This window comes from Colias croceus, chromosome 24, assembly GCF_905220415.1.
Source record: "Colias croceus chromosome 24, ilColCroc2.1".
In the NCBI taxonomy this organism is placed as follows: domain Eukaryota; kingdom Metazoa; phylum Arthropoda; class Insecta; order Lepidoptera; family Pieridae; genus Colias; species Colias croceus.
In genome coordinates, this window is record NC_059560.1 from 3,258,270 (window position 1) to 3,271,347 (window position 13,078).

General features: G+C 31.1%; 2 protein-coding genes across 2 annotated transcripts; one reads left to right on the plus strand and one right to left on the minus strand.

The window, feature by feature from the left end:
* Positions 1-287: 287 nt before the first annotated feature.
* LOC123702805 lies at positions 288-3,378 on the plus strand. Its single transcript, XM_045650606.1, has 4 exons — positions 288-522; positions 824-1,153; positions 1,639-2,484; positions 2,752-3,378. Exons 1-4 carry the CDS (start codon positions 349-351, stop codon positions 2,962-2,964), a joined length of 1,563 nt encoding a protein of 520 aa, XP_045506562.1. The 5' UTR covers positions 288-348; the 3' UTR covers positions 2,965-3,378.
* A 1-nt stretch (position 3,379) lies between these two features.
* LOC123702806 lies at positions 3,380-5,056 on the minus strand. The gene is made up of 2 exons (XM_045650607.1): positions 4,978-5,056; positions 3,380-4,871 (listed from the first exon to the last, which is right to left on the minus strand). The coding sequence occupies exon 2, from the start codon at positions 4,838-4,840 to the stop codon at positions 3,827-3,829; it is 1,014 nt and encodes a 337-aa protein (XP_045506563.1). The 5' UTR covers positions 4,841-4,871; positions 4,978-5,056; the 3' UTR covers positions 3,380-3,826.
* Between the last annotated feature and the right edge of the window lie 8,022 nt (positions 5,057-13,078).

Here is a 13,078-nt window from a genome sequence, read left to right on the forward strand (position 1 = left end):
TATTTGTAACAGATGTCAATTTACAGTTGACAAATGACAACTGACATTTTTACACATGACCTCCCTGTTATTTTTGTATTGATTGCTCATTTTAAACAACATTATGGTTAAATATTTTAAACTGTTAATAAAACAGTTAAAATAAAATACCATAATATATTATTACAAATTATTTCTTTTATAATATATTAAAATATAACTAATATTTTATTTTGTATAATGGCAATATTTCGTATTAGCGATCTATTATTTATGGATACCAATTTATATTGCAGAAAACAATTTGAAACAACTACCCTCATTAATTTTGTCCCATGTACGTTTTTCTTCTATTCTCAAGACCATAAGATGAAAAATTACTATAAAAATTTCGTCCTTTGTGGAGAAATAGATTATCATTGCTTACTTTGTCAAGAATCATTTAAAAATTTAGAAAGTGTTGATAAACATCTCAAATGGGAGAAACATCGAAAAGCATTAAAAACTCAAGAATACGCTTTTCGTTCGGAATTCATTTATAAAGTAAGTCAATTTATAAAATAAACACTATATTAAGCTATTTATAATAAAAGAAATTATCTAACAATGTTAACTGGAGTCTTGAGTATGTATTTGTAACGAGGTAACGAGGCCTCCACTAAACAAAAAAAAATACTTAATATTGGTATTTATTTAAGTACATATTTGTTTCTAGTGCTATTAAAAAAAATCGTTTAGCTGGATCTAACGTATATTATCTACGTTAGTATATTACGGTAGGAACGTAAAAATGTCCACATAAAATACGTGTTATTTTTTTATTAAAATTAATTTCAATGTACAGGTTAGAAATGACTATTACTGTGAAGTTTGCAACGAACTTTCAATCAACGTCTCAAAGCACAAAGAAAAAGAATCTCACAAAAATAACAAGACAAATCCAGAAGGAGCTATTAAGAAGAAACCTTTGGGTATAACAAGAATTGGGGATGACACGATTTCTATTGAAAATTTGAAAGTTAACCTTCTACAGTGGCATGGCATTAAAAATGATTATTGCACACTGTGCAAAAGAACAGTTCGTAATGTGTCCATACACATCACTTTGAATGTTCATATAATTAATCTGATCGGGTGTGAAACGAAAGCTTTTCAGGAGCATTACTACAGACAGGTAAGTTTTGTAGACTTTGTTTTATTATTACTCTGAGTATTTTAGGTATAAACTGTTGTACAGTCGCAAACTACCTACGAAACATTTTGTAAAATACTCTTACTTCGCGACCGTACTTTCGTCACAATGCATAGAAAAACGGGGTGGAATTTTGTCATGTAATCAGATAATACATTTTTTTCCGTCATTCACCTCCTCGACGAAACACCTCGAATCACTGTTCACATATTCGTAAGTAGTACCTACAGGCTACAGTACGAAGTCACGGGCACAGAACTTACGTAAAGTCGCATTCTAGAGAGAGTCCTAAGTATGCATAAACCTTTAAAACTACGCAACGGATTTTGATGGTTTTTTTATTAGATAGAGTGATTGAAGAGGAAGGTTTATATATATACGCGTTGTAACACAGCGGGCGAAGCCGCGGGCTGAAAGCTAATTTAAAGCCTTTAGAAATATGTAATTATTACCTTTTATAATTTTAGATATGTGACAATAAATTATATTGTTTCTTATGCTGCCAAACATTTCCTGACACGTCGTTGGAGACACACTGGACTCAACAATGTGACGTCACATTTAAAGCCCAAGTCGTATTGAACGAAACCGATCGCAAATTGATAAAAGGCGATCCAGAACTAGAAAACGCCCTATTTGCAATTCAAAAATTATTCTTTGATATTGATACTGCTAAGAATAAAGCAGAATGCTTACAGTGTAAAGAAACAGTGAGAGCATCTCTTGAAGCTATGCTCAAACATAGAAACAAGCATACATCCAATGAAACCGATGATTCAGATAGTAGTAAAGAATCATATGAAGTAAAATTTTGCGAAGTCGTCGACCATGGGAAGAGAAGGCATGAACTCGCAGTGTTTGGGAAATCGAATTACATAACCTTGAATCGGGGGGGTAGTTGGTGTTATTGTACATTATGCGATGTTTACATCTCAGCACACATGAAACAAGCTATTGATCATGTTCAAGGGTTGCGTCACAGAGCATTCCTTGAATATAAAGGAGTTAGAAAGTCTAAACATCATGACGAACCTCCCCCAGTTAAAGTAAAAATGGTGTCTTTCCTGTCGCACATCTACAGAGTTGAACACAATAGAACGTATTACATTAAAGATCATCTTCCTGTGGATGAATTAAGTTTCATGCTTATGAAAGAAATAGGGAAGAAAGTCACGAAAGTAAAATGTTTTGTTTGCGAAGTTACAATAGATAGGAATGCTGCTACAGAGCATTATAAAACGAAAACCCATAAGGAGAAATTGCTGGCGAGTCATGTATTTCCATCCGAAGATGGAATGGAGTTCGTTCGACTGGTAAGTGTTATCGTTATCGACTATAATATAGGTATAGTAATTCCAGCTCGTTGTATATAAGCCATAATTATTGTATTTATTCTCTAAGATACTGTTGCTAATGAATTTTGTGAATACGTATATACTAATTATTAATTGCGAGCGCACTACTTGGGTACTTATGTTTTCGTTATTCGCCTTGGCTTTCGCACAAATGTCTACCTACGTATACCTACGTGATACCTAATTGAAGAATTTTCTGTTATGTAACAAAAACTCTGTTTCCAGATCCGTCCAGACCTATATCACTGTGGCATATGCAACAGGGCTCTAGCATTTTGGGAATCAGTTAGAAGCCACGTTAGAACCTTGCCGCATACGTTCAATAAGAGCCAGAAGGTTCTCCATTGTGATGAAGCCCGTCAGATGCGACAGAAATATGGAGTTCGGAGTAAACATGAAAACATTAATTTTCAAATGAAGAGGCTGGGTTTATCGTAAAGTGTAAGATCTTTTGAAGCAAGGAGTGGGTTGCTATTTTTAAGTTTATTTATTTTTTTTGTTCTTTAGTCTATCGTAGATTATGCAGCATAATAATGTTGCGATACGAACACGTTTTTGCAAAAATATGTTTATGACCGTTTATAGATTGTTGTTTCCATACTTAGTTAGAATTTACTTCATTTTTTCCTAAAGTGAATTACTTACACTTTAGTAAAATCTAAGCCACCAATCAATTGTTTCCTATTTTATTTTAGATAGGGAATGTACAGATATTAATATCTTTGAATGATTGGATATAGCTTAAAGAACTGTTTCACCTTATAAATTTGTGGGTAATTTAAATTAAACATGATTTTTGTCATGATCATTGGTGGTTTACTATAAAAGTTGATTAATAAAAAAAAATCAAAAAAAAAATTCATCTTTTATTTCTAGATTTAGGTACAATGTTATCATTTCTTAAATAATAGAAATAGGTGGGAGTAATTCTTATACAATAACTTTAGCATATAGAGATAAAATAAAATTTATATCCTTCCACAACCCAAATTAAACCATATTAGGTGGAATTAAATTCTAGTTTGTCTATATTTAAACATACAAAGTATTATGTATACAGTTTGATTCGTTAATACAATATAATAGCGGTTTGGAACTTTGGAAGTTATCTGCGATTGCACGAGCGCACAGGTATTATCGACCCTCAACGTTCCGTTAATACAATTGTTGTATCTATAATTGTTTACTGCACATCAGATCGTTAAATGTTCTGAGCCGCCATAAAGTTTGAATCGTACTGTACTAGTTTAAAAAGGGATAATTAATACAACAAGTAATACAAAATTATGCCAAATACAACTCAAATTGATTCATTAAACCACTGCGGAAAATGGGACAACAACAATATAAAATCACTCTCAGATTGAGTTCTAACATCCTTTAAATATTTCACTGCAGTTGTAACATATTCCTCTTTTATTGGCGATGGTAATTCATTAAAATCTACATCTAGAAAAACAACAACATGGTTCAAATGTGTTGGATATAAATATGATATAGCATATTCAGTACAATTCATTTTCACTTTACTAATAAACAATTTTATAAAATCATGAATTTTCACATCAAAATTTGTACTAACAAATAGTAAGTTTAATATATCGATACATATTTGAAAGCAATATGGGGCTATAGCACAAGTTTTGAACAATCTCTCATATTGATGATTAGACAATTCAGTTAAATCATTTGCACCCTCTAATAACGTCAAACTTGTGGTTAATAAAAGTTCTTCAATTTCAGGTTTATTTTTAATTACTATATCATTAATATTACTATTGCCAGAACTTTGATTCCACAAATTATTTAATAATGTTTTAGATTGTTTATCATTTGCATTCCAATGAATTAGATTATCCGTTAATGAACTTGCATTTGTTTCACAATTGAGATTGATTAGAGCTTGTACAACTTCAGGATTAACACGACTATTGTGACTCGAGTTTATGGTTAATTCCTTAAAGTTCCTAATTAGAAACGCATTTAATTCTTTTTCTATAATATTGTTTGTGTCTGTGCTTGAATCGTGAATGTGTTTTCTGTAAAAGTCTGTTAACAACTCCGTGTGATCTTCATTAAATTTTATGTGATTTTCCGGTTCGATTCTGCATATTTTTCGGATATTTTCTAGAATTATTGAAAGGCGCAAATTGTTATTTACGTTCGTATTTTGTTCCGATGCGAGTATTTTGACGAAACTTTTCGATAACGCCTTCGTAACATTTTGATCCAGGAGAGGATTTGAGTAAGTAAACTCTGGACATATTGTTTCTTTGTTCGATTTTATCACTTTCTCAATAAGTTGAGGATTCATGCTTCACTTTTAACTTTATAAGTCCCAGCAACTTCACAAACAAAATTCGTATTAAATTATTATTGTTAAAAAATAATATAATTTGCTCAAAATTTCATCATTAAAACTAAACAAACAATTAAAAACAACTTACTTACAATAATTAAATTTGAAAACTTGTATTTGTAAAAATTGAATTGAAAAAATTAAAAATCCAAAGTTTACAAACACTGGCAATTGACATTTGTTTGAATTTGTCAAGTGTCATTCTGTGGTGTCATTAAAAATTTGTAAGAGATTGACACTATATTACCAGTGCAAACTTAGCACCCCATCTATGGAATTTTGGGTCGAAAATGACCTTGATCGTTAGGTCCCCGTTAGGTCCTCTAAGGTCCCACAATTTTTTCGTTAGGTCCCCTTTAGTTTTTTTTTAAATAATTTTTTAAATTTTAGGTATAAAAAAGGTGCACTTTAGCACCCCATCCATAGAATTTTGAGTCAAAAATGACCTTAATCGATAGGTCTCCGTTAGGTCCTATAAGGTCCCACAATTTTTTCGTTAGGTCCCCTTTAGTTTTTTTTTAATAATTTTTTTTTAAATTTTAGGTATAAAAAAGTTACACTTTAGCACCCCATCCATAGCAAAATTGGCGAATTTTATCAAAATCGTATTCTTTACCGTTAGGTCCGTAGAGGCCCATCATTGAAATTGTTAAATTATTTATGTTATTATATATAGATTTATTTATTGATTTAATTTAATAAATGAAACGATACCAATTTAAATTTCGCACTGTTTATTATGTATGATGTGCGCATGCCTTAATGCTCTAAGGCGCATGCGCAGGTTTCAATTATTTTATAACTAGTGGTCCGCCCCGGCTTCGCCCGTGGTACGTATTTAGTATCCTATATCCTTCTCCTGGCTCTAAACTACCTCCCTGCCAATTTTCAGCTAAATCGGTTCAGCCGTTCTTGAGTTATAAGTGGAGTAACTAACACGACTTTCTTTTATATACATATATAGATTTTAATAATATAAATAATTTAACAATTTCAATGATGGGCCTCTACGGACCTAACGGTAAAGTATACGATTTTGATAAAATTCGCCAATTTTGCTATGGATGGGGTGCTAAAGTGTAACTTTTTTATACCTAAAATTAAAAAAAAAATTATTAAAAAAAAACTAAAGGGGACCTAACGAAAAAATTGTGGGACCTTATAGGACCTAACGGAGACCTATCGATTAAGGTCATTTTTGACCCAAAATTCTATGGATGGGGTGCTAAAGTTCACTTTTTTTATACCTAAAATTTAAAAAATTATTTTAAAAAAAACTAAAGGGGACCTAACGAAAAAATTGTGGGACCTTAAAGGACCTAACGGGGACCTAACGATCAAGGTCATTTTCGACCCAAAATTCCATAGATGGGGTGCTAAGTTTGCACTGGTCACTAAATTTTTATGTTTGCCCTAGAATCTAGATATATAAAATTTCTATACTTATTAATTATTTTCATTAAAATAAAATTAACTATTAATTGATTGCGTAGATAATATATCAAGTTTATTATTATACGTACATAATATACCAATTTAATTAATGATAATTGAATATCGCGCCATCTAGTGACAAGTAGCATAGTTAAAAAACCTTTTTCTAGATTTCTTAATAAGCATACAGATGGCAGTATCCGTATTATTAAAGACGAAAGAAGGTGATGTTTTAACTGGTTTAAAATATTTGATATTTAGTTTTATAGCATTCAAATGCGTTACATAATATGTTTATAAAAAATAACTTTTAAAGAATAGAAAAATATGATCGAATATTTTCTATTATTTTAAAACTGAAATGAATATCGTAAGTAGGCATTTTTTTTTTCTTAAAACATTTATAGGTACCTATAAACCTATTACCCTTCAGCTATTTCTTTATACCTACATGTAAAATAATTTATTCAAGATTACATACCTACAATAAATGCTAAGTTTAGAAATGAAAACTAAGGAACATAGCATCAAGATTCAAGACTCATAATTGCCACTAGATTTGCAAATACTATATCAATGGAAAATTACCTTTAAAAAGAAAAGAGAAAGCACCGTCAGGATCGCGATGGCGGCGCTCTGCGAACGCCTTCTGCTCCACCTATTTTAAGTCAAGTAAGCTTTTTATTGCATATTTATAATTATAATTAGGTAAATGCTAACCGTTCGCCCCTACCTTTCGATTTATACCTACGACCTAGCAATGATAAAAAATGAAATATTTACCATGTTATTTCAAGAAATTACATAGGTATATACAGATTTAATGACTTAAAGCAAAAGATAGGACCTAATAAATATGTGTATTTAAAATACCTACCCCGATAGATTATAATATAAAATATTTACGTAGATATATATTTTGATGATTGATATGATTTGAAATTTGAATAGGTATAAGGTAGGTACTTACCTACTCACTTACTCAAGTTATGCCTTATCACTTATGGCCTGTTCGTCTGATATACCTACCTACATTAATTTCTATACCTACCTATATGTACTACCTACCAACTTTAACAATCCGTAAATTATAATAATTCAAACTATTTTCGTTTGGCATTACCTAGGTATTTCAAATTTATAATTAAATTAATTTATATCAATGTTATTTCATGAAATAATTAACTTACATTCTTATTTATAAATTGAAAAAACGTGTCCAAGTGACGTCAAACGTTAGTCTATAATTCTGTAGATAATATTTTAAGGATTATAGAGTAGGATTATAAAAGTAAATTACCTTCCACCTAATATAATAGACATCGGGTATTGTCTACAAAAATTAATAGCCCTTAATTAATTCAAGTTCCACTTCTGTAGGTACATAACGTCTTAATTAAAATTTTCGCCATTAGCGCCTACATCTGCCATTCGTAGCAAGTAAAAAAATCCCAAGTACCTAATAATTGTAGAAACGCACCTATTAAGCACCCCTTAACACAATTTCTGCTTTTGTTAAACAGAAAATTGACTATTAAATATTCCCACCGGCAATTTGGTGTTGAAATAATAAGCAATTCACATTTGCTCTAATGTTGCCGCCTTAAAAATTCGAAATCACGAAAACGCAATAAAACATTAAATAAACGTACAAATGTAATTCAGAATAGATGTAATACATGATAAGGGAAAGCTTCAGCGATGGTGAATTAACATACAAATTTTGTATTAAGTTTTAATGTCTTAATTAGTAGGAATTCGCACCGTTAGGTATGCGCGGGAAATAAATGATACCTATTTTAATAATTCATAGTCTATGGTCGATCGAGGTTTCGAAAGTCTGTGGGGCCGCTTAATAAATTACCATCGGGACCTCACAAGAGGCCCACGAGGTCTAAATACGTGGGTTTCACCAGCGATGGCTCCGCCCGCGACAGAGAAGGAAGATTATTATTTCGTAGTCATAAGCTCCAATTTCATTGTTATTGTATAAAGCAATTGATGTTAGGTAATATTTTATAGATGGTACTAGAAAGGAGAGTTGAAATGTAATAATTATGGATGGATTTCTTATAAGTATGTACCTACATAATATTATTATGTACCTAAAAATAATAAAAAAGGTAAATGAAAGTTAAATAATTTAAACAATCGATCTTAATAAAAGCTCTAAGGTTTCTAAGGAAGCTTAAAAGCTCTTTAATGGCAAATGTGGAATAAAAATCTTGACCATAACTAAAATGATTGACCTCGGAAATTAATTCGTTTAACATATTTTTCATAAATATGTAGGTACTTAGTACATACAAATTTGTAAATAGTTATGTTTATACTTAGTTAATAATCATAATATTTTTACTATGAATCGATGAGAAGTACTTATAAAATAATGCCAATAATAATTGTAACTAGGTAATAATCCAATTGTTGAACAAAGTCGTTGCTAATGAACTTTTCCATAGTAGGTACCTATTCCTTTTTAGACCATATTCCTAAAAAGACCAATTGGTAGCGTTTATTTTATAAAATTACGTTCTTCTTCATATTTTTGCTCTACATTCATTTTTTACAATTTTCCCAATCTTTCTATATCATATTTTTAACCCCATATAGCAATTAGTTTGAACAGCATTAACTTAATAAAGTGCTAACATACAAATGAGTAGAGTTTGTCATATCTTCTTATAATGTGTCGTTTAATAAATTAACTCAATACGCAATTTATGAGCAAGATTATACTTTTTGTCAGTTATCTGATGCTGTTATCCTGCAGTTGACAAACCTGTTTAACCAAGTAATTTGTTATAGTTAATAATATGAGTACCTACCTACATATGTATAGGTAGGTATGTTCTTACTTCTTATGCCTAAGTGTGGTGAATAAAATGTTTTTGTGAAAAAATACTTCCTAAAATTTTAATTTATGCATGTAGGTATGTTTTCATGTAAGTTGTGAATAATAATGTTTGTAGAAAACTTACAATTATGAATAGAATTAAAGCTCATTCAAAGTAAAATTGTTAATACCTACTTTTATACTATGTATAGCTAAGAACTTACTTGCTGATTACATAGGTACAAGGAGCTTTTCTTTTCTTTTTGTAGAGCTTTCGTACTAGCTAAGCTTAGAGTAGTTCATTGTGATTTTTAAATTATCTCATTGTTTTCAATGCTAGATACTTGTTAGCTTTTATTTTTTATTACTTGTAGGTTAAATAGTTTACAAATAAACGGATTTAAACACAAATTTTATGTTAATCTGTTATCTGATTAAGAGTGTAATTTTATCTTTTTTTTTAGATTTTTTTTTCTTTATAAATAGGTATTTGTTGTGTGAAATCTCACAATTTTTAATAGATTCTGTTTTATGTCTGATATTTTTAACTGCAGGATTTAATTTTAAATAGGTAATAACGACATACCTAGGTGAAATATAATGATACCTGCACAATATTATTACCTACATAATATATTCATGCTAAAATATGGACATCATCAGGACTTAATTATGTTAAGCATCTTATACTAGGTATACTCGTAATAATACCCCTATTATGTTCTTTGTATTGATGGTAAATAATAAATATTATACGATAAAGATTATTATTAATAATATATAAGTAGATATCTGATTTATACAGGACTATCAACATCCCAAAGTATACTGACTTTTCTACTATTTTTCATTCTTGTAATACTAATGTATATAATATTGTTACATAGAAATAATAATTAATAATACCTAATAATAAATATTTCAGCATAATTTTCACACACGCCTGGGTCTGATCGCATAGGTACCTACTAATTACTAAGCTTTCGCTTGTGTTATGGAAACCAGATGGCTGACAAACGTGTACTTTAATTTAAATGATACTTATATAGATAACTAGTGGTCCGCCCCGGCTTTGCCCGTGGTACATATTTCGCAATAAAAAGTAGCCTATGTCCTTTCTCGGGTATTAAAATATCTCCATACCAAATTTCATGCAAATTGGTTCAGTAGTTAATACGTGATTGAGTAACAGACAGACAGACAGACAGAGTTACTTTCGCATTTATAATATTAGTAGATATGGATTAACACCCAGACATAGAGCAAACATACATGTTCATCACACAAATATTTCAATATCATCTAATATATAAAAAAAAAACTTTTTTTTTCAGTAGATACATTATCCGAGTTTCATTTGCATCATGGCTCCCTGTGGAGAATAAGAAATATATAAAAAAATAAGTAATTTAACAAAAATTACTATACAGATAAATAACTAACAATTAAAATTTTATTGTTATGTTTCCTAGTAATATTATTAATTCGATAATTATATCTGTCAGTTACACACGCTTTTAAACCACTTCTGACGCACTTATTTTTCGTTCACCGTTCATTCTGATTTAAAAACAGTTTCAAAAACCTACATTACCTATCTAGTAACAACAAAGCATCCTACAAAAGTGAAACAACGTGCAACGTTAAAACACGCTGTATTTATCATAATTTCGCCTAATGTCAGAGCCGCGCCGTAGCGCGAATCAAAGCTACAAAGTTCACACGGCAACTCAAATCAAATGACTCAAACGCTTCAAATGACTCAAATCAGTCAAATGACTCAAATTGAGCAGGTAATGGCGGCTGTCGCGATCCATCATCCGCGGTCAGAGCGATTGAGTGATTTTTACAGAGATTCGAAGTGCATTAGCTTACGTAAGTGACTTTCGTTTTAAGCGATCGGAGTATCGCTTCCTTGTTGACTGAAATATTTTCTTTGTAATTATTTATCCAAAGGAATAAAGCGAGATTGTTTCAGGCTTAATTATATGTACTGAAAATATGTATAAAATATACTTACATATACCTACTAATTTTAATTACAGCAATTTAGAAAGAAGGCAACTGACTGTATGTATGATATCTTGCATAGAATGACTTCTTCTGTCTGCATTTTTAACGTAGGTAATCTTTAGAACTTCTGAACTGAAAATTATTTCACGAAAGGAAAGCAATTCTATTCCCGAATAAAAATTTGACATTCTTTCATACCTTTACCCTGACCAAGACAGGGTAGAGTTCGAGCTAGTATATAAAATAAAAAATATGCCCCGAAATAAAACCTGAAAACTCCCATTGAAAAAGCCGTGCAATCTTTACTCGCCTTCATCGTATGATTTATCAACGTTGTACCCAATACATCGATAAGTACGAATTAATGCAATTTTAATACTGTCACATCGATTATTCGTACCGTGAGATTTATTGAGAGTATCTCGGAGGTAATCATGTAAAAAATGATCGTCATAATGTTGTGGTGATTCGGCCTTACCGCGTCTCGTTATGGCCACCGTGTGTGTGCGAGTGAGACAGAGCACCTATCTGGGTGGCCAGTAATAAAGGCTAAACAATGATCTATTATTTCAGTGCGCTTGCGCAAGATTGGATTGTTATTCGCTGTTTTTCTATCGCGCTCTATTTGTTGCATCTTTGGCAATCTTTCATCTTATTAGAGTGATCTTGTGTTTTGTAATGCTTGCAGGTGAATTAAAGATTAATTTGTTATTCACATTATTTATCTATGATTATTATCCCCTGTAAATCTCATTTTATCGTTTTTAATGCTTAAAAACCAGAGCCCATACATAGCTTTCCTGTAATAAAGTAGTTTTTATTAAAACTCCTTAAAACAAAAACCTCTTTGGTGCATCGTGAATGATAAAGCTTAAAAACCAGAGCCCAGACCTTGGCCCAAACGAAATTAAAAAAAAAAAAAACTTGACATGAGCTTTCCCGCGAAATTTCCGTCAAGTCAGTTAGTTAACATTTTGTGTAATGATCACGGTGTGTGGTTTCGCTTAATCGGAGTCTCGTAAAATATAAACATTGGTTAAAAGAAAATTGAGCATGTACTGTGAGCACGCGATTCGTTTAGACAATTTATAATCTTTACGGTTTTATGATTTTTACGTATCTAAATATAAATTTATACATACATGGACAATTGGTCAGTACATAATATGTATGTAGGTAGTTCAATTTGTTAAGTACCTAGGAGTAGGTAGGTACCAATACTATTTAATATATATTTTTTAAATCATGAATTGCTTATTATAGGTATTTATAATAATGTTATATTATTTCAACTAGGTATTGAAACCTAATTGCTCAACTCAATTTAATCACACTCTCATAACCAAACTAGTTTTAAAGTATAAAATTATACAGGTACTTATCTCAAATATCTGAAAAACACGTTTAAATCACGTAAAAAGACAATAAAACGCCACAACACCCATAAAACATGTCTAACAAGAACACAACGCGATGTCACCGAACCTATTAAAATCAATCAGGCTCAGAATAATCCCAATGACCTAATTTGACCTAATTCCTTCCCTACGCCAGGGCGGTCTCATTTACAAACGCTATAAAACCTCTTTTTGACATATCCGTGGCAAAATCCTAACAGATACCACCCTTTACTCCGTTAAGGTGTTAAGAATGCCAAACTCTGATAGCCGAAAAACGTTTTTATACCTATTGTTATAAAGTTGATTTCGTATTGTGTGTGTGTGGCAGTTTATTAGACTACACAAGTGCCGCTCGATGCGTCGGCTCCTTTGAAGACGCCGACAGTAATTACGTAAGAGTTCTGAATGCATTGGTTGCTTATCGTACGAATGGACTGAGCAGGATTTCTAGAAATTAACATCAAAGTGATGAGATGGAAAAGTGTACTAAGCACGGTTAGCGTGGGATTT